This window comes from Strongylocentrotus purpuratus, unplaced genomic scaffold, assembly GCF_000002235.5.
Source record: "Strongylocentrotus purpuratus isolate Spur 01 unplaced genomic scaffold, Spur_5.0 spur5_scaffold_18, whole genome shotgun sequence".
Classification (NCBI taxonomy): Eukaryota; Metazoa; Echinodermata; class Echinoidea; order Camarodonta; family Strongylocentrotidae; genus Strongylocentrotus; species Strongylocentrotus purpuratus.
This window is the reverse complement of record NW_022145603.1, coordinates 19523335-19549236: the sequence shown is the minus strand read 5'-3', so window position 1 is coordinate 19549236 and position 25902 is coordinate 19523335. Positions and strand designations below refer to the sequence as shown.

The 25902-nt window shown below is 36.7% G+C and overlaps 1 protein-coding gene across 5 annotated transcripts in view; it reads left to right on the top strand.

Annotated features, from left to right (window-relative positions):
* The window catches only part of LOC755950 (tumor protein p53-inducible protein 11), a 32398-nt gene extending 7584 nt beyond the window's left edge, over positions 1–24814 (top strand). For 3 of the 5 annotated variants that reach the window (XM_030989388.1, XM_030989391.1, XM_030989392.1), the window contains exons 2-7: positions 13613–13706; positions 15502–15560; positions 17038–17086; positions 20120–20219; positions 20721–20822; positions 21833–24814. In XM_030989388.1, coding sequence (XP_030845248.1) covers positions 13613–13706; positions 15502–15560; positions 17038–17086; positions 20120–20219; positions 20721–20822; positions 21833–22020 — 592 coding nt within the window. In that variant the 3' untranslated portion in view covers positions 22021–24814. Of the gene's footprint in view, positions 1–3530; positions 3722–9262; positions 9595–13612; positions 13707–15501; positions 15561–17037; positions 17087–20119; positions 20220–20720; positions 20823–21832 lie in introns of those variants that run through there. The other 2 variants (XM_030989390.1, XM_030989389.1) reach the window with 2 other exon arrangements.
* The last annotated feature ends 1088 nt before the right edge of the window (positions 24815–25902 follow it).

The following is a 25902-nucleotide window of genomic DNA, read 5'->3' as shown; positions in this document are numbered from 1 at the left end:
AAGGGCAGTCCACGTTCTCCGTCGTGCAAATCTAAAAGTCCCTATTGGCAGATTTCCTTCACCCTATCCACCGGCGTTATTAGCAAAGGTGATAGAACATATTATTTATTGAAATGACACTTCGCGTGCGACGGGAAAGTTCAAACGCACTCCCTGGGTGCAAGGTCGGTGACACTTGAGACACTGATTTCTTGTCAATCTCATTGCAGACAAGTCATCAAGTTCATTGCGCTATTCAAGAGCGTTCAAATAAGCGGGTACTACAACAGTGCATGTGCACACACGCAACTATACAGTGCGTCCCGGAAAAAAACGAAACCGAGAATTATCGATGTTTTATCATAACTCAATTACAATTATAATTAATAAATGACACATATTCGGAAAGCTTAGATCCTCTTCTTTCATTTGATGCAACTCATATAATGCATATTTCACGCATGAGTGATTTAAAAGCAATTTGAAGAGAGGAAACTAAAAAAGTCATTTGGCGAGCGGTATCTGAATTTCAAGAAGAAACCACATTTCTAGAAAGTTCAGTTTCTGCCCTTTTATATGACACCTCAATCAGGAAGAATGAGCAAGGAATGACAAAGTTCTGTTTGTTTAAAGTTACTATGTCCCATTTGCAGGCCAAAAAAAATGAAAAAGTTAAATTCCAACTGCATTTGAAAGATAATACTAATTTAGAACTTCCCTAAAAAAGGTGGGGCTTGAAAATGTCTTCAAGTGGGAAAATAACGACTATTAGTTGTCGAATTGACTTTAGGGCTATAGAGCCCTAAAGTAATAGTCTTGATTTTCAGACAATTGTACCGAATGGTCATACGTTTTATGCTGCGCAAAGATACAATCAGTTTAAGAAGTGGGTTATTGATGTAGACAAATGCTCATGTACCCTTTACAACTCTTTTCATGTATGTATACCAAAGAAGAAAAAAAGCCAGTCAGTCACTCAATAGTGTCTGACAGTGAAGTCTAGCAAGTAAACGGGTTTCCTTGCATAATTTGAATATGAGGACACTGCTAAGGTTTAAATTTCACAGATAGGACATACATGACATATTCGTAATTCCTGCAAAGTTCTACAGCATTTGAGGTTGGCTGCAAAAGGGACATAGTACCTTTAAAGTAGTGCTTGCATTTCCATAATTTGATCAAACGAATTCGTTTTCACTGGCTGCCTGCCGTAGCAACAAGCAGAATCGACAAAAGACCTAACTCCGTTTCGTTGACAATCAGCCATGCATGAAGTCTTTCGTGTCTTTCATTTGTTAATTATAATTGTGATTAAGTTATGATAAAACATCGATAATTCTCGGTTTCGTTTTTTCTGGGACGCACTGTATAACATAGGAGTGCGATTCCCAAACACAAGATTTCCGATTTTGACCGAAAACAACCGTGAACGAAAAGAAAAGGTCAGGACAAAGCACTTTATCTTTTGAAAGCAATTAAAGTCGTTTACTTTCTCATGTTCACACGTCAATATCAGTGTTCAGTGATACGAAATTTGATGTTTTGAAAACACAGTTGGCGTAGTCGATCGACGGTTCGTGTAATTTGATGACGTAGGATTGCGTCACTGATTGGCGCGGTCATTGAACTGCCATTCCTGATTTAAATTATGACAGAGTTAATGTAATGATATTGTTATTACTATTTTATATATCATCATCAGTATCAGCATTTTATTATTATCATCATCATCAGCGCTACTACTGCTGCCACTACGACATCTACTACTACTTCTTCGACTTCTACTAATACTACTACTACTTCTTCTGCTACTTCTGCAACTATACTACTACTATTATTTTACGGCTGCCACTGCTTCTATTACTACTACTACTTGTCCGATTTCTACTACTACTATACTACTACTACTACTACTACTACTACTATTACTATTTTTACTACTACTACTACTACTACTACTACTACTTCTCCTTTTACAATTAATACTACCGCCTGCTGCCACTATCACTAATAATTATTCTACTACTTCTGCTACTTTACTACTACTACTACTACTACTACAACTACAGCAACTATTACTACTACTTCTGTTGCTGTGAAAACTACTACTACAACTTTTACCTATGTAGCTACTACTACTACTACTACTACTACTACTACTACTACTACCGCTGCTGCTATTACTATTTTCTATCATTTTTCTCCTTTGTTAAAGTAATTACGAATTGGTACCATAAATGTAAGTGGTTCGATTTAGCATGTAAGTGACAGCCAGTCATAACAGCTAATAACGGACTTTATGGCCTAAACATTATGGCACGTATACATGTTATATAACATGATAATCGTGGGAATGTAACAGCCCCTGCCCTTTGAAATGTACTTTTAATCGTGGTCAAGTGGTAATATTTTGCTGGCAGACGATTTTTGTTTCTTGACATACATGTTCAGTCCGTTCAAAACAAGGAAAATGTATACGAAACTAGTACAGAAAGAAACGCTGTATAAAAAGATCACCTATATTGTAGTAGCGAAGGAGGAGTAGGCCTACAGACTAAATACAACATCGTATGAAGAAATGGCGTATTAAGAAAAAGAAGAAAAGAAAAAATAGTTTTGAAGGGGTCAGTTCACACGACAGTTGGTGTATCAACTGTGGACGCTCATGATAAAACCCGCTTATTGGTTTACGATTTCGTACCATACGAGGTTGATCAGACTAGAACAGTTATTTTTAATGATACTTTATCGCGTTTTCGTTCGTAACGTTTCGCTATTTGCCGTTTCGTTGACCAAATTTACCTATACGACCTTCAGACTAGAAAAAAGGTAAATTGCTTTAATATAATAAAGTTTTATCAATGTACGATTCTCGTAGAGCAATACGATGAATTCTGGAAGTCTAAACGCGTGGTGAGCCGTGTATAATTATGTAGGATGTGCGTTCGATTACTGTAACTTGCGGTTCAACGCTTTCACCAGCATCAGCGCATATCGATGACGTATTCAATGCTCTGTATGTTACTAAAAATAACTGGGACATAGAGGGGGATTGAAAATATGGAAAATAGAGGAGGAGGAGGAAGAAGAAGAAGAAGGTGAATTAGAGAGAGGAGGGAGATATAGAGTGGTGATATATTCTCCCAAAGCGTATCGATATTGTAGTGAATTTATAAGCCGATTCAGGTTGGAATGTTCAAAAGAGAGGGGAAAATATTGTGAAAGTAGAAAATGAGAGAGAGAGAGAGAGAGAGAGAGAGAAAGAGAAAGAGAGAGAGACGGGAGGGGGACGACGGGAAAAATTCGAAATTTAATATCTTAATTACTATTTTGTAACGGGTAATTAAGGCTAGTCAACCAATTTATTAAAGCTTATTAGAGTGAGGGCTCACAACAAAGTACTACACTGTTCAACTTTTGCGAAGCATTAAACCAACACCTCATATATTTTTATATTTGTATTAGGTGATTTGATTAATGCTGGTACTTTCCAGCCACTTTTAAAGTGTCAATGTGACAATGTGAAAACAACCTTGTTATGCCACTGCGCACACAGCCATAAAGCCTGCTTTCGGTTTTCAAAGCTCCGTTAATTGCTATCTAGCACGTCGGTGAGTGAATTATATACGCTTCACCGGAAAGACAATTGCTCAGTGATCAAAATTTGCCTTTCAAGTGCAGGTAGTGTCTGGGATATTCTGAATATGCAGGAAAAAGACGACCAGAGACCGGCTCCGTTTGTGTAAGTAGGCCCATCTTGTCTGATAAATTATTTAGTAGAGTAGAGAAAAATACATACACAAAACATGGTTGACACACCTCTTGAAGGAGACTGTAATCATTGACAAAACATGGTGGTAGTATCCATTTTGCAGAAAGAAATTATAGCATAAAACCTAGAAAGGATCGTATGTATAAATTGAATTAAATATACGGAAAATATGTAGGGGCAGAAAGGATTGTGATCCCACCGACGGAAGGAAACAATCTGTCCCTTCGCTTCTGGACCCCGTTTGAGGCGTATAACCTCGCTCACAAATGCTATTACGAACTACTACGACCGCCATACGAACGATTTTCAGACAATGGAAATTCGGGAAGACAATTGAAAAACAGGGAGATTCGTACGAGATTAGCGTTCGCACGAACCTTTGTGACCGTGGAAAAAATGGAAAAACAGGGAGATTCGTACGAGATTATCGTTCGCACGAATCTTTGTGACCGTAGCAAAAGCTACTGTCCTCTATATTTTGTGCTGGTATGTTAAAGGGAGCGTAGCGACCAATTAAGTGGGATCTTATTTTTGTCTCGGGGAAACTGAAACTGCATTTGAGCACTTTGATACTCCATATATTTCTGATGTGGAAGTTGGCCGATATGCAGACATGTGAAGAATGGGCGATCATCTTACCATCAGCAGGAAAAGTTACTGTACCAAAATTAGTTACATGATCGGAGGGGAAATGAGAGTACTGCCGATAGCCTTCTCGATTTCACCTACTAGTTGAAGATAATGTTGTGAGACAAGAACAAGAATCCTTTTTTTTTCTTTGTTTGAGCACAATCATCCATGTCTGCACATTACCTACAAATTTGGAAAGTGCAGCAAAAGTGAGTTCAGCCTTTCGAAAGGTCACTATGGGGTCAAACTAAAGGTAAATCTGAATGTATATCAACAGTATACAAAATGAGACTTTCCGTTTTCAGCTCTAGAAAGATTTCCAAGTAGACTAGTGTACATAGTGAACAAGAAGGGTCCAATCACAGATCCCTGCGGAACGCCAATGTTAATGATGAACACACATCCAACAGGTGCGGTTGGGAAGGTATGAAACTGTCCACTGGAGGGCTCAACCTTTGATACCGAAGGTGTTACCTAAGCGATCAACCAGAATCTGGTGATCAATAATGTCAAAGGATGCAGGCAGATCAAGCATTACCAACCTCACACCAACATTTTTCGTACAAAAAAACTTATATACATACAAATAAACATACCCCAAAAATGATAAATATCAAAATTATTTATCGATTATAACAAAACAACAAAAAAATAGAATATTTATGTGATCTCTCTTTTTTGTATTTATTTCACAAACGCGCGGTGAGCATTTGATTTCAAGTGGATTCGACCCCTTACAAATCTCATATATATTATTGTCATATCATTATTATTTAAAAAGAAAACGGCTGGATTACTCTATTCCAAGCCATTAATAATATGAATTGTTCTTTCTACATGCCCAGAAAGGCTTGACAAGACACCAATCAGCAATTAGGGTCTGCATATTTCTAGTCTACTCACTTGCTTCGTGGTTAGAAGGGACAAGGAAATAGATTACTTTCGATTCCTCTCGAAGCTCCTTTATCATCCCAGGAAACCAAGAGCTTTAGGGCATTAATATTAACGATGAGATGGCCTGTTCAGAGCCAAAAGGGCAGTTAACTATGTATTAAAGTATATGAGTTAACGCCCTTCTCGCTCAAAGCTGAAGAGATAGGAAACCATACATAATTGATTAGCTATAACTGAGTAGGAGTGTGTAGAGCTGTATTGTGGTTAAGTAGTTAAAGGGGAAGTTTCGAGGAAACCAATTGTTTTATTTTTGGTATTCATTATCAAATTTCATTGGCATTGTATCTTGATTCTATTGCCTTCCAATACTAAGAGTCTATAACACATTACAGAAATTGAAATTGTTATTTCTTTTTTAAAGATTAACAAAAAAATTAAAGCAAGATTTCATTTTATTTTTTATTTTATTAATTGATGATTGTTTCAAATGACTGGTAAGAGAGCACGTGTTTGCTTGTAAGTCAGAAGCCAGGAAACTCACGGCTTTAAGTCCTCTTCGAGGGGATTTGGTAATGGTGATCATGCCTTACCGAATTGCATGAGCGGATCGACTTGAATTTGAACCCGGGACCTCCAAATTGCGAGACCACTGCTCTACCACTGAGCCATCGCACAAAATGGAGAATTTTTGCAGAATATTCTATTTTGGAACCTGGGAAAAGTAATAACATTCCAAAATCTCCTGTCACTGAAAGTTAGCGGGGGAAGAATGTTATGAAAAAGTCAGTATAGAATATTTGTACAATTCTACCAAAGATTAATGACACCAAACATGTCTGCTTCCGGCAGGTGATGAAGAATAGTTATATACTTCTACAACTAAAGGTCTTATGCATGTTACCTGGGCCCCGTTTTATACAGAATTGCGATCGATCCGAATCAATCGCAAGTCCTCTAATCAATCGCAAGTTTACATTCTCCTCTCTCGTATTTACATATATAGTTGCGATTATAATATCAATCGCAATTAAGTGGAAATAATTGCAACTGTTCTTTAAGACAGGGCCAGAACTTCACTTTGTCTAAAAACATAATGTAGCCTACTTCCATGAACGTGTTTTCTTCACTTTTTCTACACAACTTTTTTTGCACGACGCACCTAATATGTGCTTATTATTCCGTTACAGACATCGCTGACAACAACTGTGTTAAATTGAATGGCAGCTGTATAAAGCTGTATTGCATGAGTGAGATCTCTCATAGTCTTTTAATGGCGTTTTATATCCTGTTTGTTAATGACACTTCACTTTATCAATTAACAGGCGATTTTGTTTACGACGCTTAGTGCTGTTTCCTGTTTCCTGATTGAAACGTTCTGGGAATATGGTCATTATCCCCTTTGTGAGTGCAATGTTTGTTTGTCTGTCGAAAGGAAACAAAACACACATTTTCCCGGGGCATTAAATAAACAAAGCGATATTTTATGATCATTGTCACGGGTATCCGATATTTATAGCGAAATAGTGAAATCATTTTGTTTAGAATTCATTTAATGATATCAAGTGCCTGCAATTTTCAACTGATATTTGGAGAAATGAAAGAAAGGAGCAAAAGATGTATGTTGTATGCCTGTTTCATGGGCACATTTCACCAGTGGGGCTTGTGCTGGTTATCCGAATACCAACTTTCTAAATTCTAAATTTTGCAAGGGAGCATATCGACCGAACGAAAATTGAAACATTTATTTTTTTAGGAAAGTCTAATTATGTCCAAAAAAGGAACATGCGTAAAGCCTCGGTCACAAATGCCATTACGAACTGCTACGAACGCCGTACGAACGATTTTCAGACAATGGAAAAACAGGGAGATTCGTACGAAATTATCCTTCGTACGAACCTTTGTGACCGTAGCATAATACATACATGAACGAGAACAACAAAAAATACAATTAAACAACTTATTGCCTATATATGAAGTGGTGTTTGTCCGAATAGGTTGCCCCAGTTGCCCGAATGATGTCGAAACTCGCAAGCCCCTCCCCCACCCCCTTCACCTCCTACGCTAATAACATGTTGTTGCAGCATACATGCGTCCAAACAGCTTGACAACATGCCATTAAGTGCTCTATCAAGGGGCTGGCTTGTGGAGGTAAATTTGATTTAAAATGGCATTGTAACCATGCATGTCAACCGTGTGACACATGGCAACCAGCCTTACCAAACCAACAGACCAGAAAGGGCATCAGCTTATAAACTATAGCAGCCTTTCATTTCCAAAAATAGTTTTGTCATGATCGGCGGGCACCAATTTTGCCTTTTTATTCTCACATAATCGAAGAAATTATTTATATTTAGGCCTAAAGGTAGTAAGGAAATTACTGGTGCCCTTGGAACAGAATAACGAATATAACAAGATCGCACAGTCTTTCAAAAATCAACCTAGAGCAATTTTATAAGACTCGTACGACACCTTTTGAACAGTGCGAACAAGACGTATTGCAATGGCATGTTACGTAATACGAAGAAGGATCCTCCCTGGAATACAACAGGTTATTCGAACTGCCCTTGATGAAATATCCTGACAATAATTATCGATCGTACGTGTTACATGACATTGTAGAAGATTTCCCCACCCCTCCCCCAGAGATTTATGTCGCCGTCAGCCTTTTGCAGCCATTAGGAAAAAAACTCTCGAAGCCTTTCGAGAGGGCCGTAGCAACCGCTTCCCCTGTTATTAATTTTCTTATTCTTAATGCCATGCAATGTCGTCAAGTTGCCGTTCCATCTAACCATGCGTGCGCGCTGGAGCCTGTGTACATAAACCTCTATGTTAATTCGATGGGAGCTAGGAATCGCTTTGCAGTTACGGGCATGCATCTGGCGTGTATTATTGATAACGATGGTGCGTGTGAGATGAGGTTGGAATCATATCTTTCTTGGATTTATACATGCTTATCCTCATCTGGATTAATTGTAATAAGTGGGTGGAAAAAACTTCTTGTACGTTGTCTGATTGCCATGGAAACGGATGATCTTAATAATTTTGTTTTCGTCTCGGATTCGTAAGGACGAGTTATCGCGAAATTGTTTAATTGGAATGTGGGAGCCGTATTACCTGTCGAGTGCTGTCCGCGATGTAGCTATTATTGTAAGATGAAGCAGTATAGAGAAACAATAGAGAGAGAGAGAGAGAGAGAGAGCTAGCTAATAGTGAGAGAAAGAGAGAAAGAAAGACGGAGATAATGTTGAGATAATATTTTGGTAAGATCGTGACTGCCAGTGAGAGAGAGTCTCTAAAGAGAGGGGGTGAGCAAAGAGGGAGAAAAGAACAAAACAAAAAAGAAAGAGAGGCAGTAATACAAAAATTAACAGCAAAGAGAGGTAAAGAGAGAGAGAGAGCGAGAGAAAAGGACATGTTCGAATATGGAAAGGGAGTAGAGGGTTTGAGAGAGCGAGACAAAGAAACAGACAGAGATGGATAAATATATAAATGGATAGATAAAGATGCATAGGTCGATAGATAGAGGGAGGAAGAGAGAGAAAGGATGGGAGAGAAAAAGATGGAGAGAAGGAGGCAGAGAAATTGAGAGAAAGGCGGATAGAGGAGAGACAAGGAAGATTATAAACAACGACGATTAAGAGATCAGTTGCGTAATTGCGGCTCACTGCTTTGGTATTAGGCTTTTATCGATATCATATTTTATTCATCCTACTTGCAATACCACAGGGCTTTGTTCCTAGCATGATCTTTGGATGCATGGTATGTAGCAGCAAAATTCCTCCCAATGTTAGGAAAACAAGGGCAGCATCTAATCTCCAATTCAAATGTCATCGATTTTCCCCCGCAAGAATCAATAGCTATACGTGCCCCGTTTCTAGTATCAGTAGGGTGTCTACCACCCCCTCCCCTCCCCTTCCTCTCCTCTCCACACACGTACAGTATCATCCTTTTTTTACGACGAGACAGAGGATTCCTACTACAACCTTTCAGACCTGCGAGTAACTGGGTCCGTGCTTAACCAATTCAAGCGTTAGGATTAAATAGTACATATCTGCCTCTTGCATCTTCTGGCTGCTCGTTAATTCAGTAATTAGTCATTACCACCCGCTCCTCCACATACCAGTGCCTTAATGACCACTCGGCAACAGTACATGAACATCTATGAGTGGTCACTGTGGATCTTGCAGCTGGACATTTGATAATCTTGGTGTTGCCATCATTAACTTTAGAACTGAGGAATTGTTTTAAGTGAAATACTTCGCTATGAATCAGACAAGGAAAAATTTACACAGAGACCTACAGCCTGAATCGACATACGGGTAAGTTTATAATCATCATTTTCAATCACCCCAAACGCAAAGACTTTCGGGAAATTAATTAGTGTTTAATAAGAGAGTAATGTCAATGTTGCATTGTACATTAATTTCCATAGATATCATTCTGTATAACACCGCATTGAAATGTTCGCAGATTTCAAAAGGAGACGAAAAATACTCTCGACATTGCTATAGAAGATACATGTAGTTTGATTCTGTGAGTCTTTTCGATCGTGCGAGAATAATTTTCAATCGAAAGGATTGATTGATACTGAGAACATATTAATTGTAATGGATAAGTAGATTAATGACAGTGTTTGTATTTTGTTTGTCGCATTTCAGTCACTACGAGTGATGAGTGATATGATTGCACGCTTGCCACGTATGCAGATCGGCACAAACAATATATGAACAATTTAAAGGCCCACTGCACTACTGGTAGCTACTTGTGCCCTCTATATAACAAACAATGCCTAATCGATGACCATTGGTCCCCCATGATCCTCTTTTTCTTATGTTAACTGAGAGCTGAGTTGATGAGATAACCACCTGTCCAGTGACCTTGCAGAGCGGTCTAATCCCTCCTGTAAACTACGGCAGATAAGCTTTAAAGAAAGAAAGCCAATTCATTAATCAAAATATGTTTAAATAACATCCTATATCTTGTTATATTTCAAAATACTATTATGATTGCAGGGCCCTCGAAAAGAACAGTATATACTAGGGCTATTAATAATGATAAGGCTACACTGGGTAATACTAATATTGAACATTCCCCTTCTTCTTCTTCGTCTTCTTTTTCATCTTATTCCCTTATCGTCATCTTTTTCCTCGACTTCTATTTCGGATGATGACGAATGTGCGAGCTCTGCGCTGGCATTAATCTTCCTTTGTCACTCCGTACCCAGGAGAGAAATGGGGACCTGGTCGAATGACGAAATTATTTGTGTTGGTAATTGCCATATTCCCTCACGGTGACTATATGGTAGGAATACTCCCCATGGAGTGGAGATAGTGCACATTGTGCGTAGATGAATCCGATGTCGGGGGTAATAATATATGTAAAGCGCTTAGAGTTGGTATTTCGTATCAAGCGCTGTAATATAATATCCAGATTATTATTCAATACATACAGAAATGTGACGCGCTTTACACTTTACGTCATCACAAAAAAAGAACATTTAACAAATGGCTTGCGCGTTATATCTGAACGAGGCTCACCCTTCCCCTGACATGAACCTTACTCTACCCCTCACCTTTCCTTGATTGACATCAGGCCCCCTGTCCACGAAACCTTTCATCGTCCTCTAGTCTTACTAAGTATATATACCCCCGTGATTCTGTTCGCTATGGGTTTTGCCTGTCAACGTCCACGCTTCCCCAATCCATCAAACACACATTTTGCTACGCTCTGACATCCAACCGAGGACCTACATACAACCGTCTGGGGAGCAATTCCAGCAAAGGAAAAAGTCGTTTCTTTTTCATTTAAAGCAGAGGAAACAGGGGCAAATTCCGTTTTCCTTTGACATTTAGCAATCTCCTCTACCAGTATACATCGCTCACCATCTCCCATCTCCCTCACCTATTCTCCGATTCATCTTTAAAATGATAAATGCAACACTAGACTGTTTGTAACAACTAAATTATTCATACCCTTACCAAGTTTTTTTAATTTGTTAAGTAAGTGACAAATCGATTTGACCCGATGTATGTATTCGTGAGGATGTGATGTATATTGAAACTTACACTAAAAGTATTCAAAAGAAACCCTAATTCAACCAGTCCACTTTCGATTACGAACATATTACCGGCAATGCTTTCCAATATCTCACAAAACACTAGTATGTAATTATAACCTAGCACGAATTTATATATTTACAGCAATATTGATGTCACATTCGATTCTAAAACTAAAACAAAGGTTCATGAAAAACAGGTAAAAGCTTTGACTGAAATGCTAAGATAATGTTTATATTGTATATGGATAGATGTTATTGTGAACAGTGTAGATAAATTATGTGAAATAAAGTTCCCTGAAAGGGTTTGAAAAAAATATGTACAGCATGCGGTTACTTTAATAGTGCCTTCGACGAAAAACTAAAGGGTCAATGAAACATTGCTTGGTTTGTATAATTGTAATTGTTTTATAATGTGCGATTACCAGCACAATTTCCATTTGTCTACACAATGCCCACTTGAGATAAGATGCAGTTATATAAGCCACTTCAGATGTAGAGATAGCACTTGTTAGTACAAATGACCCCAACAATGTCCACAGAGCTTGTATACATTATACATGGAGACGTTCCACTTTGTGCATGTTGGAATAATCACTGCCAAAGTGATGGAAGTGCTTCATGGCTACCTTTGTTTGCCCTCTTAAAAGGAATAGTTGGTCTCGTTTTCCATGGAATGTACCGCCAGTGCATAACTGAATAATGATTGCATTCATGAACAAGTATCCAGTACTGAGCCGTCTCGATGTGTTTTACCGTTTTCTTCAAATGATAGTAGATGCGTAGATAGTATCTTTGAAGTGCCTTGTTCTTTCAGTGAAAGCACATTAATTATAAAATACCCGAGAAGAGGCGGAGAGGATAGCCTCAAGCCTCGGTCAGATGTGACGTAGCTGATACCGCGGCGGTTAACCGCGTCATATTTTAACAAGCCCCTAGTGTACCATACTACCACAACACAAAGTTCATGTACGCTCCATAGTGCCGTGAGTGTTTATATTTTAACTATCACTTAAATGTTGTCAGTTTGTTTTGTTGTTGATTTTGTTTACGATTATCATTTGGGTAAACTAATTTTTCATCTTCATTTTTAACTACCAGAACAACAATCACAAATGAATATATATATTGTAGGTGTATATCAATTTATCAGAGGGGGGGGGGGCAGCTATGTGCTACACTTGCTCTCACTTCCCTACATTCTCTCTTCACCTAGTTGCCTCTTTCCTCGACTCTCACAAATTGATTTAATATCAATCCTCCCAGTGCCTTAGTGCGTCGCCCCTTACTTTCATGCGACACACAATTGCATCACCTTCGAAGGATATAACTCACTTACAGATCTTACTACCAGCCTTCAAAGGCTAACTCACTTACTATCCTCAGCCTTGCGGAGATAACACACTTACTACCAACAGACATATGAAATTGACCTTGTGATATTTATGCGCATTTACTCTACGCCCCGCCGCGTAATGATCACACGGAGGTCAAAAATAGCAACGACAGAAAATGGCAGACGGTATATTAAGAACTGTCACTGGTTGATTTCATTAAGACAAATCATGCAGGGCCATCGAACTGATAGATATGTATCTATCTTAGATCTAGGGCAGTATGGCTACGGTTCTTGAGGCAGAGGTGCATGGTATGGGGTATATGGGCTTCTGTATGTGAGGGAGAGTGTGGGTGTGCGTGGTTATTGTAGTGCGTGTGGGTAATGTATGTGCGTAAGTGGGTGCGAGGGCAAGGGTTATATGTGCAGTGTGCGTAACAGAGTGATATATTTTTGACAGAATGTTTCGACTCCCCCCAGATGAAGAATGCACACGATTATCATTTACCGCCTAAATTTATCAACTTTCAATTATGTAATCTATCTGCATCTAGCACTTCTTCTGCAGATTTTTTTATTGGTAGTGTGCTAGCAGTTACATTTTGTATTAATGTCAACATTTCTATTATAATTATTATATTGTGCAGACGTTCAAAAAATTTGATTCTTCTGCAGATTTTTTTATGAATAATTCTTGGTAGTGTGCTATCAGTTACATTTTGTATTAATTTCAACATTTCTATTATTAGTGTACACGTTCAAAGTTTTTTTTATATTTTGGATATGTACCTCTGAAATGTAATCTGATTGTATGATTGCAGGAAAAAACTCAATTCGAATCAATATCTGTCTCTCTCTCTCTCTCTCTCTCTTTGTATCTCTTTCTCTCTCTCTCTCTCTTTCTCTCTCCCCCTCTCTCTCTCTTTATGTCTTTCTCTTTCTCCAGGAAACAGAGCAGTGGTGACTTGCAGAGTCGGTTGAAGACGAGGAAACTACTTGGAGTAGGTGAATGTGAAGATGGCTCCGTGCCGCTATCAAAGGTAAAAAGAAAAAGGAAGAAGAGTCCAAGTAAATCAAAAAGTTCGCTTTTTATGTATTTTGCTTTTCATTCACTTTGAGTGCCGATCGATATGTATTGTATTGTATTTATTAAACATCATTGATGTACATCAATATGATTGCAGACTTGCCACGTATGCAGATCGTCACAAACAATACATGAACAATTTAAAGAAAGAATTGCGGCACTAATGTTCTTTGACAAGACATTGATCTACAGTTGCCACACTCAACCCAGGTGAGGTAAATGGGTACCTGGTAGGATTATTTCTTAAAATGCACTGTGCGCTGGTAAGGCTGCCGGAGCTAAAGCTAGGGTAATAAAGTCCAAAGCTCTTTGGAAGCGCATAGAGATGTTATTTCATAACGTATTATGCGCTATACAAGAACTGAACTATTATTATCATTATTAAAATAGTTTTGGATAATTACCCCTTTCTGGTCTTTGGTTGCCAATATGAACACCCTTTTACCACCTACTGTGAAGTGGATTCATCCCTTAAATTAAGAAATCAACTTGAATCAATCGGGAAAAATATCCCTTGAGAAAAAACAACATTACCAAATGTTCCGCCTCACTACCCATTTTTAAACGAAATGTCCGTGAAACTCAAGTGAGTTGATTTATCGCTCACAATTTTGTAGTATTCCTACCACCCTCTCTCTCTCTCTCTCTCTCTCTCTTTCGTTTACTCTCTCTCCTCTTCCATTTCCATCTAATTTCCTATTTGTATGAAATGTTTTATAGTTTGTTTATATCGTTTTTATTTTTTGATTTATTGTAATTTGTTTGTTACAGCAGGGCTCCCTTGTAAAGCAGGCCTTGCGGCTTGAATGGGACCGCCCTGCTTTTTATAAAGAAGACATGAATAAATAAATAAATAAAAACATGGCACCGGGATATTATTTGAGCGGCACTTAAAAGGTTTATATATATATATATATCATTTGTTTAAAATAATGTTTAAATGGGATCGGGAAAATGGAATAAATACATGAAAATTATTTGAAATAAATTGTCTCTTGAACTTATGAAGAAATCGAGATTCTTTTTGAAAACTTAAAAATTGTTGTGATGGACTTAATTCCCTCTTCCTTTCATATATTCAATTACTAACGAGTAATTTTCTGAATTACGAGCGACTATTAAGATAATAAGCCATGTTTACTGAGTAATCACGAGAATGCAAGGAACATTTTATACTAAAATAGAAAGATAATTGAGCATGACTAGAGTGCAACCATGTGGAATAATGATTTTCGTTTTTAAAAACAAGTATGAGATCGTGTCCAGAAATTCAGTGAGGGAAATATTTAATGGGCCATTGGCTGATACAACTCATAGATTCAAAGAATAGTGCAAGACAGACTGAGAGAGAGAGAGAGAGAGAGAGAGAGAAAGAAAGAGAGAGAGCGAGAAAGAGAAAGGTTTTTTGATTTGATGCAAGAGGGTTAGCCAGCTATATGGACAGATAGAGAGAGGGGGAGGGACTGAGAACAAGAGAAAGAGAGAGGAGGTTATAAGATATATGGATAGAGAGAGATAGAGAAGGAGAGAGGAGAGAGAGAGAGAAGAGGGAGAGCGAGATAGAGAAGTATTATACAGCAAAATTACGGTTACAAAAATCAAACCATTTCATGTTTAATTAGTGATATACTGTAATACAATTGCAAAATCTCTGCAGATCAGAGATTTGTATATATTTTTGATGTTGATAATTTGCTTTATGGTAAGCCATTTCACCAATACCTTTATACCTTATTTCCTTTTTCCAGATCAGTCAAATTCTCGGCAGTGATGATCATTATATTATGAACATGCCGGCCGGATTAAGGTAAGAATTACAGTTTTTAATTAGATTCATTTGTTTTGTTCATTCATTCATTTGCCTGTATTCATTCATTAATTCGTTTCTATTCATCATTTGTATCCATTCATTTGTTGTAATTCATTATTTGTTTTCATTTTTCACTTTTTTATCAATAATTTTTCTTTGTACTAATGAACATTTTTTAATTCGTATGTCTTTATTCTTTCAATCATTGTTATTAATTTCTTTTTATTCATTTTGTATTCATTCTTTTTTATTAATTCATTTTCTTATCAACTTATTCATATGTTTTTATGCATTCACCTTTTTTTTATTAATGAAATTGTTTTTCTTCATTTACTTAATTGATGACATGTAATATAGCATACGAGTGCATCCCGGTGACTTATGATGCCATAAGTGAATGACAAATTACGTTTACTTTATTATTCTCTTTAAAGAATGGAGAAAAAGTACATTCATTGATATTTCGACATAGAATTGTTGTTGACATTATGTGTGAAAGGTCTGGTTTCAGAGGCTCCATAATATGTTATATTTTTTGTGGTTATATCCGTCGGTTGTGTAATACAATCTTTAGTCCTGAATAATTTATCAGCCACAATACCTTCTCACTCAGAAATTGTCTATTCATTTAACTATATTTCCTTTTAAGGCATGAATAGATTAACCACAATATGTTGTCATTCATTTCCTGTGATTTTAAAAGTAATGTGAGTTATATATCTTAAGAAAAGAATAATGAATGAAAAGTTACACGTGCACAGATGGGAGATACAGAGGAAGAGAGAGAGAGAGAGGGAAATAGTGACAGGATAGACTGAGATAAAGAGAAGTAGAAAGAAAGAGAAAGGGAGAGAGAGAGTTGGGGGAAGAGAGAGAGAGAGAGAGGGGGGCAGACAGAGATAGACGGAGAGGGGAGAGAGGGATAAATGAGAGAGAGGGGGAGAGATGACTTAATGGGTACGTTGAGAACAGACATTTGACTCGGTGGAAGGGGGTCCGGTCTGTTCTCTTTGTGCACAATTCTAGACCAGTGTTCTATTCAGCCATACCGTCGCTGGCTTACTGATGGGGGATGCTTTTGGGCAGTTCCCCCTCGTAAAATTCAGATTTTGCTCAAATTACATGATTTTCCGGGTTTTTGGCTCTCTTTTTTGTAAATTGTACTTTTTCTGCCCCCCAAAGGTTGATCCCAATAACAACTAAATTATTAGTACCCTTGTACATTCCATTTTTTTTTTGTAATTAAAAAATGACAGGTGGACTTGAATACTTATAGATGTAAGCTTTAATATTTAAATTTCCAAGTGAAACATAAATTGGGACAAATCCATTTTCGCAAACTTAAAATGTTACTAAACTCGGTAAGGGTATGAATAATTTAAGTGATAATTGTATATGACATAACCAAGCGTGCACGACATGAATAATTCATGTCCTAATGTTTCTTCTATTTTGTGTTTTCTTTTTAATTCAGGTTATGGCAAGTGACTACAGCTGTAGTATTTACATCAGTATCTCTTCTGGTAAGATATAAAGGCTATTCTTTTTTAATCTCAAATTTAGCTTTGATTTTTTATTTTTTATTCAGACGTCTACATATAAATAAACTTTAAAAATCAATAAAGGGTTGACTTGTAGCACATGCTCGGTCATGCTCCGGAGACAAAATATGCCATCTTGTCAATATCCTACACGAACCGAATCAATAAATTCAACCCAGAGCAAAATATTATGCCCAACCCCAACTCTGACAATATATTTGATGAATTGAACTTTAGTACGATGGTTGTCGGAGCATAATCTCTTTTGCTTCCACGTCTAAAAGAAATGTATCGAATCTGCATGCCAAAGATTTTCCGATCCATTTTACGTGCACTCAAAAATGAATTGAATGTCGCCATGGAGCGAATTCGTAAGCACACAGTTAAATGCACTCAATGTCGTGTACCTTTAGCCAAAGAACATTACTTGACTTTCCTCTTTTCGGAGTGGGGGGGGGGGGGTGGGGGGAGGGGCGGGCATTTTTTTGTTTTAGATTCGCAAGTTTGAGCTCACATACGCCAGCTGCGGTAAATGCTGCGAATCCTCATATATCAGAGCCGCCGGACTTTCAAGTTGAATATTTATGAGCGCAAAATGAAATTGGATGTACGGCGAGACAAATTGAACGACCGAATGGAATGTTTGATTGATGACTCACATATAAGGTGAACGTACGTGGTTCACGTCAAAATGGATGTTCGAAAGGTGAATTTGAATTGCAAATTGATTGAATTGATCGGGAAAAACCAATTGTTGATATCTCGGATTCGGTAGAACCGAGGAGATCTTTGCACTAAGCCACTATGAATATGACGGACAAAGAAAGAGGACAAAAGATACAGCTCCTCATTGTACCCTCAACAATTGCTGTGTTAGACAAAGGAACATCCCTTCACTGCTATTATGTAAAAATAAGTAGAACAGGTGAATTTTCATGTGACACCTGTTCTACACATTTTTACAAAATAGCAGTGAAGGGATGTTCCATTGTCTACCACAGCAATTGTTGAGGGTAGAATGAGGAACTGTATATTTTGTCCTCTTTTTTTGTCCGTCATATTCATAGTGTTGGTAGTACAATAGGATGATTAGCAAACCATACATAATTATACGTGCATTTTGTTACAGTTGACACAGCTACCTTACGTGCCTTAATGAGCACGGACGCAAGGCCTCTCGAGAATTCAATTTGAAGGCAATGTCACTACCCTATCGTATATCCGTATATCCCCATAGAAGTCACGTTCGGTTTACGTAATACCTGGGGGGGGGGCGTTTCACAAAACTTGTCATCAGCGACATATGACAAGTTGTGTTATAAGCTACTGAAATCCTTGCTTCTGATTGGTTATCAGCAGATTTGTCACTGATTTTAGTCATTTGTCATTGAAAAAAGGCTTTGTGAAACGGGTCCCCGATTGTCATGTTCGCGCATTTCAATAGGTGACACACAAATCCATTGAAATTGTCTTGGGTTGATTTTCGAAAGCAGTTGTGATCGAGCATGAACGCAAGGACTCTCGAGAAATTTAAGGGCAATTGCAATACCCTAGAAGTTTACATTGCTTTTATAACAACAATTATGATGTAATAATGATGTAATAATAATCATTGTACTGTTCATACATGTAAATAGGTGACACACAAGGCTACTGAATTTGTCTTACCTTGATATCGTTAAGTAGTTGCTTTCGTGTTTCTTATTAGGGACTTTTAGATTTGCACGTCGACAGCTTTGACTGCAACGTGTGACGTCATTTTAAAGCACTGCGCATGCGTCACGGCGTCTCAGACTTTCGTAGTCCTTTCACACAACTACCATTTTGTAGAGTTTAAGCATTTATAACTGTGTATTGTACCTTTTCTTATACCCTTTAATTTAGTAAATAATTGTACGTCATATTTTATATTTATGTATATGATTCCTGGACCCCATGGAAGACCAGCAGTGTCGTGCCTGGCACAGCTGAATATGGGCTATCCAGCCGTTTTATTTACACTATGTATATACTTGTATTATATGTTTGTTTTTAAAACGGAAAATAAATACTATACTACTATACTATACTATACTATACAGTCGGCGATCGAGGATGCGTCAACCTTGATTATCCTAAATCTAGTACGGTCCATGGTATATGCCGCGTGCACATAAAATATACAGTTCCTCAGGTAGACAAAGGAACATCCCTTCCCTGCTATTATTTAAAAATGTGTAGAACAGGTGTCACGTGCATATTCACCTGTTCTACACATTTTTACGTAATAGCAGTGAAGGGATGTTCTTTTGTCTACCACAGCAATTGTTGAGGGTAGAATGAGGAACTGTATATTTTGTCCTCTTTCTTTATCCGTCATGTTCATAGTGTTACTTCCTGCATGCATTTATATCGTCGAGTGCAATCTAAAAGATTTCTAATTGTAGGCAACATGGGCAGTTGAGTACGTTGACACGCATGATCAGTCGGCGTTCGTCGTGTTCTCGTCCACTCAATCTAAAGTCCCTAATATGTGCCTTAATGAGCGCGAACGTAAAAGCACTCGGATAACCCATTAAAGGGACATTGCAATACCCCGGAGATTTGTATTCCTTTTTATAAATCTTGTTTTAATGATGTAATAATCATTGTAAAGTTCATACACTTAAATAGTTGACGCACACGGCTATTGTCATTGTCTTAGGTAGAAAATGATTAGAAAAGGATGAGAAAAATCATTAGCTTGGGGTTGTGATTATGATTAGGGTTATGACGTTAATGACTTCAAGCTAACGACATGAGATGAAAGGATGGCGGTAATTGCAAGCAATTTTAGATTCATGTGAACCATGTACGTACATGTATATTTACGTCTATATTATCATTAAGACAGTAATAGACTTTGTGTGGTCCTTCATTGAAATTAAAACGCCTGGCAATGGGATAGGCCTATCGCCAAACGTGTAGTTTAGTGCGAGCCTGGATTTCGTGAAAAATACCCTTTGTTTTTTTTGTTCTTCCTTTTTTCTTTTCCAGTGTATTTTCTTTCCCGTAACCATCTTTAACATGTTATTCTCCAGTGAGTGTGGCAATGATGCAGTTCTACCACTCAGGCTTTTTGGAGCTGCAATCATCTGTGAGTATCTCTTTAATCCAGGGAAGGGGCCAGTTCCACCCCCCCCCTCTCTCACCTATCACACCCATCCGCCCACCCCACTCCTCTCCCCCAAATTCTAAGATTGTTCAGATTTGCCAAAAGACATTACATTCGGCTCTCTCTCTCTCTCCCTCTCCCTCTATCTATTTCTCTTCGAGTCTATATAACACACACACACACACTCTATTTCTCTCTCTCTCTCTCCTTATCTCTTTTCTCTAGTAGTTTTTAGAGTACTGTCACTTTTTATTCAACGTCTACCATTCTCATTTCTATCTCAATATGCCCTTTCTATTCACAATGCATTAATATATCTGTTCAGAACTTATTCAAAATATTTTTTGAATGTTATCATGGAATGCTAGCAATATACATGTGTAGATGTATTCTAGAAATTAAAGTGCTATTCTATATCTTTGCCTTTCGATGCAATAACTTCATTAAAGTGATATTTTGGATTATTTGTATCGTTGCTTTTAGGTCTTGCCTTGTTGTTTTGGAGTTCAGTGAAGTCTCTGAGTCGTTATATCATTAGATGGACCCTGTTAGCTGAGGTCTTATATCTCTCGCTTCAAGTCACAGGTAAGAATCATAACATTCGAGGAGTTGTGGTCAAGCAATAATAATAATTACAGTTATAAAAACGGTGCTTATAAAGTGCTTACCACGGAAGTCTCTAAGCGCTATAACAAACAAAATACAATGATAAGCAATTTCATATCAAACAAAACAAAACATTACAAATAAACCTACAACTTACAATACATATGAAATATACATCGATATAAATAGAATAAGTTAATCGTCAAAAGCAAATTTGAATAAAAGAGTCGTAAGACAAGTTTTGAAGTTTTTAATTGATTGACAATCTGACAGTTTTTGACATGTAAAGGTAGTTTGTTTCAAAGTTTAGCAGAAGCTTTGCAAAAAGAGCGATTACCAGTGGATAAGTCTCTGGACTGTGAACCACAATTTAATGTAATTTATGGAATACTAAGTCAGTCATGCAGAGATGAGAGACGTCAAGGGGCACAGTGATATGTTAGTAACTATTATGTAAGTCTATAATTAAATATCCAATATTAGTTATTTTCCCCTTCCAGTTTCAAGCGACGCTAAACTATTGATAATCATGGAGTTATAATTTAACTTGAATGTCCATTTTAGATCACGCCCTCTGCTATCTAATTTTCGTTTTATAGGTAACATTTATTACGCTTTTCTCCTTTCAGTTTCAAGTGACGCTGAATTATTGATAATCATAAAGTTATAATTTAACTTGAATGTCCCTTTTAGATCATATCCTCTATCTAATTTCCATGTTATCCGTAAACTCTCTTACCTGTGATTTGGTTTTCCCTGTGGGAATTCAGATCATCTCTCCTTCCCCAGTCTACTAGTGTTGGTTACCATGAACGTGACTGATTATTTTCTATTTCTATTGTCATCTTTGTCATCATCATTGTTATAATCTTGTCATCATCGTCGTCATCATCACCATCATCATCACTGCATAAACGGATCGATTTTTTCTAATGTCCTCTATAACTTCCCAGTTAATTTCGACTGTTAATCATTTACTTTTCTTGCAGTGATTTGGTTTACACTCTGGGATACACACCATCTCTCATTCCCCAGCCTCCTCGTCTTGGTAACCATGGCAATGGCTATCATCATCAGTCTCTATTTCTACTCCATCCTGGCTGGCATCACCTTCAAGACCCTACTCCGAGGAAGAGCCCTCTTCGCTGACTTCACACAACACGATAAATGTGACTGAAAACATTTACCCCAAACAATGTGATCGCAAAAACTTTCAAGAAGTCAACTCATGGGCAATTGTAATACAGTCAAACCTGCTTTAATGACCACCTGTCTACAAAGACCACCTGCCTACAAAGGCAACATTTGTTGTTTCCCTCGAAAACGGTTTCTCATTGAATCATGTACTAAAGAAACATGTCTACAAAGGCCACTTTTTGTGTTACCCTTGGGCGGTTGCTATAGACAGGTTTGTCTGTACCTTATTGTATCTTGTATCGCCTACGGATATTCTGCTCGGATTGTGTGGTATGTTTTTTTATGATGTGTTCACGTCTCAAAAGGTGATAGATAATTCCACTGAAATTGCCGTAGGTTGAATTTTTGAAAGTCGTTGTGATCGTATCATGAAAGACAAAGAGGTAGAGAGCAAAGAAAAATATTTATTTTTAAGATTAGAGTTGTGGCTAAAAGTTGAGGATGAATTCAAATTCTTGCAGTCGAATTATATATTTTGTAGAAACTGGTTTAAATTCTTCCTGATTTGCTTTTCATGCAGTAGATGGATTTTGTGAAGAAAAAAAATTAAGATCACACTATTGATAACTTCCTGGACCATAACCATGGTTACTGAAAAGCAAACTCTTTGAATGTTACTCGGATTATCAAGAACTCTACAAATGTTTGGCAGACAGCATCTCTATTGTAATTTAAACGTTCAGTGTAATTTTTTTAATAGATTCTCCCAGAGCTTATGTTCTCTTATCATAATAAAGGAAGATTATATTACATCATTTATTATACTTTTCGGAATGCTAAGTTTAAGTTTTGAAAAGCTAAAAAAGTTGGTAACTTATATCATGCATGTATTCTAAAATGAGAGCTCATTTGGTTGTCATAGAAAATTTTGGATAAAAAATGAAATCAATACTTTACATTGGTGCTAGTACACATGACTTGATAAACCGGTCATTTAGTTATATACAATAATCAATTCCTTATCCTATACCTTCAGTTTTTTGTTTAAATTGCAATTAAAAATTAAAGTACCTCTTAATAAAATATAAATGATATATTTCTCTAAATATTCATCAGTCTTGGAACACCGTTTGCTTCTATAAATGAACAAAGTGAAGAGCATGTTATGAAAGTAAATCGTGATATAATATTAAGGATAAAACATTTTTTCAGAGTATTAATTAGTCTTGGATCACCGTTTGAACCAAATATAACAGCATAATTTTAGCAATATTCGATGTAATGGCTTCATTTTACTGTTCGATGAGCACGTTTATCACTTTTGCTTTAAAGGTATATATTTTTGTAAACTTGTCATGTATACATTATTTGCTTTTCCAAAGACAGATGCTTCGAAGATTAAGAAGGGACGCGCTTATTTATTTCAGACTGATTAGTTTTTTTTTTTATCAAAATGATAAGTTTGCAGGCAGTTTGATCAAACTTGTATCGTTAATGATTTACTAATCTTGTACTTGTAGTAAACACATTTATTATACCCAAAGAAATTTCATCACGACCTGAAAGCCTAGCTGTACTTAAGTATTTACAGACTGATCTTTGTTTCTACTAGTATGATCAACATTAAATGTTTTTCCAGGCAATGTGATCATATTTAAAATAATGAATTTGTGTTATAATTATTGATTTAAGCATCATGTTATTGTGGTCAAAAACATATATAAAATACAGGATTCGTGTATATAATATTTGTAGATTGCAGTTTAATCAGTGATTAGTCTAAGTTTTTATTGTTATTGTATTTTACATTAATCAAGACTGCACATTAATTGTGAAATATGTTTTTAATTCATTATATCAATGTTTAAATCTAAATGATATTGTGCCTAAAATATTAAGAGGGAAATCAATCATGTGTAATTATTGTACATAACTGAATGATACTCTTTTGTTATTTCATAATTATCTTTTTTTATACACATTACATATAATTATAGAAATTTTACATAAATGATGTGAGGGCGGCTAGATTTAAATTGAATAGTAAAGTTGTCAGTTTATACAGTATTATGTACCCATCCCAGAAACGTTCTCAGATAACTGGATGGATATATCCCGAGTATTGCATGAAACCCGATTGCGAAGACTTTCAAGAAACCAACTGAAAGGGCTATTCCAAAACCCTGTTGCGTTGCCTGTACATCATTATTCGATTGTGTAATACTTCATTGTCACCTTTGTAAATATCAATAGGTTACGCACGATGCTATTGGTATTGTCTTTGTATGACTTTGTTAAAGTTTTTGCAAATTGTTTTATCAAGAAAAGGAACAAGCAACAAAAAAGGAACATAAATGGGAGAAGAAATGAAAGAGAAAATCCATGCATGTGTAGGAATGTGTATGGAAATTTATTTGCAAACATACACATATCACTCATGTGACATAACCAGCTTTTTTGTGTCCCAATTGAAAAAAGCCCGAAACATTTTTCTACCTTGTGCAGAATGTTTGCATTCTTTTGAAAACTATTCCCTTTTAACTACATTTCAACAACTTGGTAGAAGAAAAATGGTTTGTCTTGTTTCCTCTATAGTTAAATCTCACAACTGTTTACAGCCCCAACGTATTTATTTTCTTTCTTTATAAATGTGCAATATCGCTGAAGGTACGTCTACTTGAACTGGACGATCTCCTTTTTTATATGTGATTTTTACAAAAAAGGATCTATGTATGTACTAAGTGTATGTACTAATATGTCATTGCACATTTGTTTGGTACACTTTTGTCCATCTAAGTATATAGATTTAGCTAATAAAACCGACACTCACAAATTACCGGTCTTGACTATTTATTTTATAGGCCTACCGTTCATGTAAACAAACAAAAACGAAAACCAAACGATAAAGTCCATGTACATGATAATAAGGGACATGGATATCGGTAGAGTTTTAACATTTTTTCTAACACGTACAAGAGATGCCACTTTTGTGTAAAAAAGAGGGAGTTGTTGTTGTTGGGTTTTCGTTGTTGTTTGTTCTGTTCTTATGGTACAATACTAGATGAAAGCATTTTTTAATCACACCACAACTATAAATATTCTCGTCAGAGTCAAAAGGGGATTAATTCTGTGACATTTAATTCACTCAATTTAATTTGCAATCAATTGCAAATCTCCAAAAACAATCGTAAGTCTTGCGATTAATTGCAAATTTGCAATTGATCGTAACTCAACTTTCTTGCAATGCCCCATAGTAAGAGAGAGAGAGAGAGAGAGAGAGAGAGGGGGGAGGGGGAGGGGGGTAAAGATAGATCTAGTTAACTTAATGTACTTGTTATAACTTTAATCCTAACAAAATCCTTGGAAATTTAGGAGACTAGTGGGGCGTTGCAAGAAAGTTGAGATGGAATCGATTAAATCGAAACTTTCTTGCAACGTTCCATTAGTGTCTTAAAACAAATGGGAAAGTTGTCCAGCACGACATCATAGACTTTACTGATTAAATCCACTCAAAATTCCAATGCATGATTACAACTTTCAAAAATTCATAGCTTTCTCATTTTTTATCCGATTTCAATCAAACTTTCACCACTCTCCTCTGTTTTTGTCTGCTTCCTTTTAGAGTTCTTTGCTATTAAAGTAGGATTTCCTTTAAATGCCATGAACATACAACTGTATACCACAGAAACCAAATTAAGTGTTGTCTAATTCACATTTTTTGCATCTCTCAGCATACGTGAATAAAGTGAGAATCTTTCTTCAGCACGGCTTCTTTTCCTAACCCACTTGCCATTTATTGTAGCTGTTAAAAAAAAAGGCGATATACACAAATAATTTGTCTCCAAATTATACTCATTTATTAGCTCGTCTTTCACACACAACTAATTGAGAGACGGAGAGAAAATATTCATTGAAGAAAAGG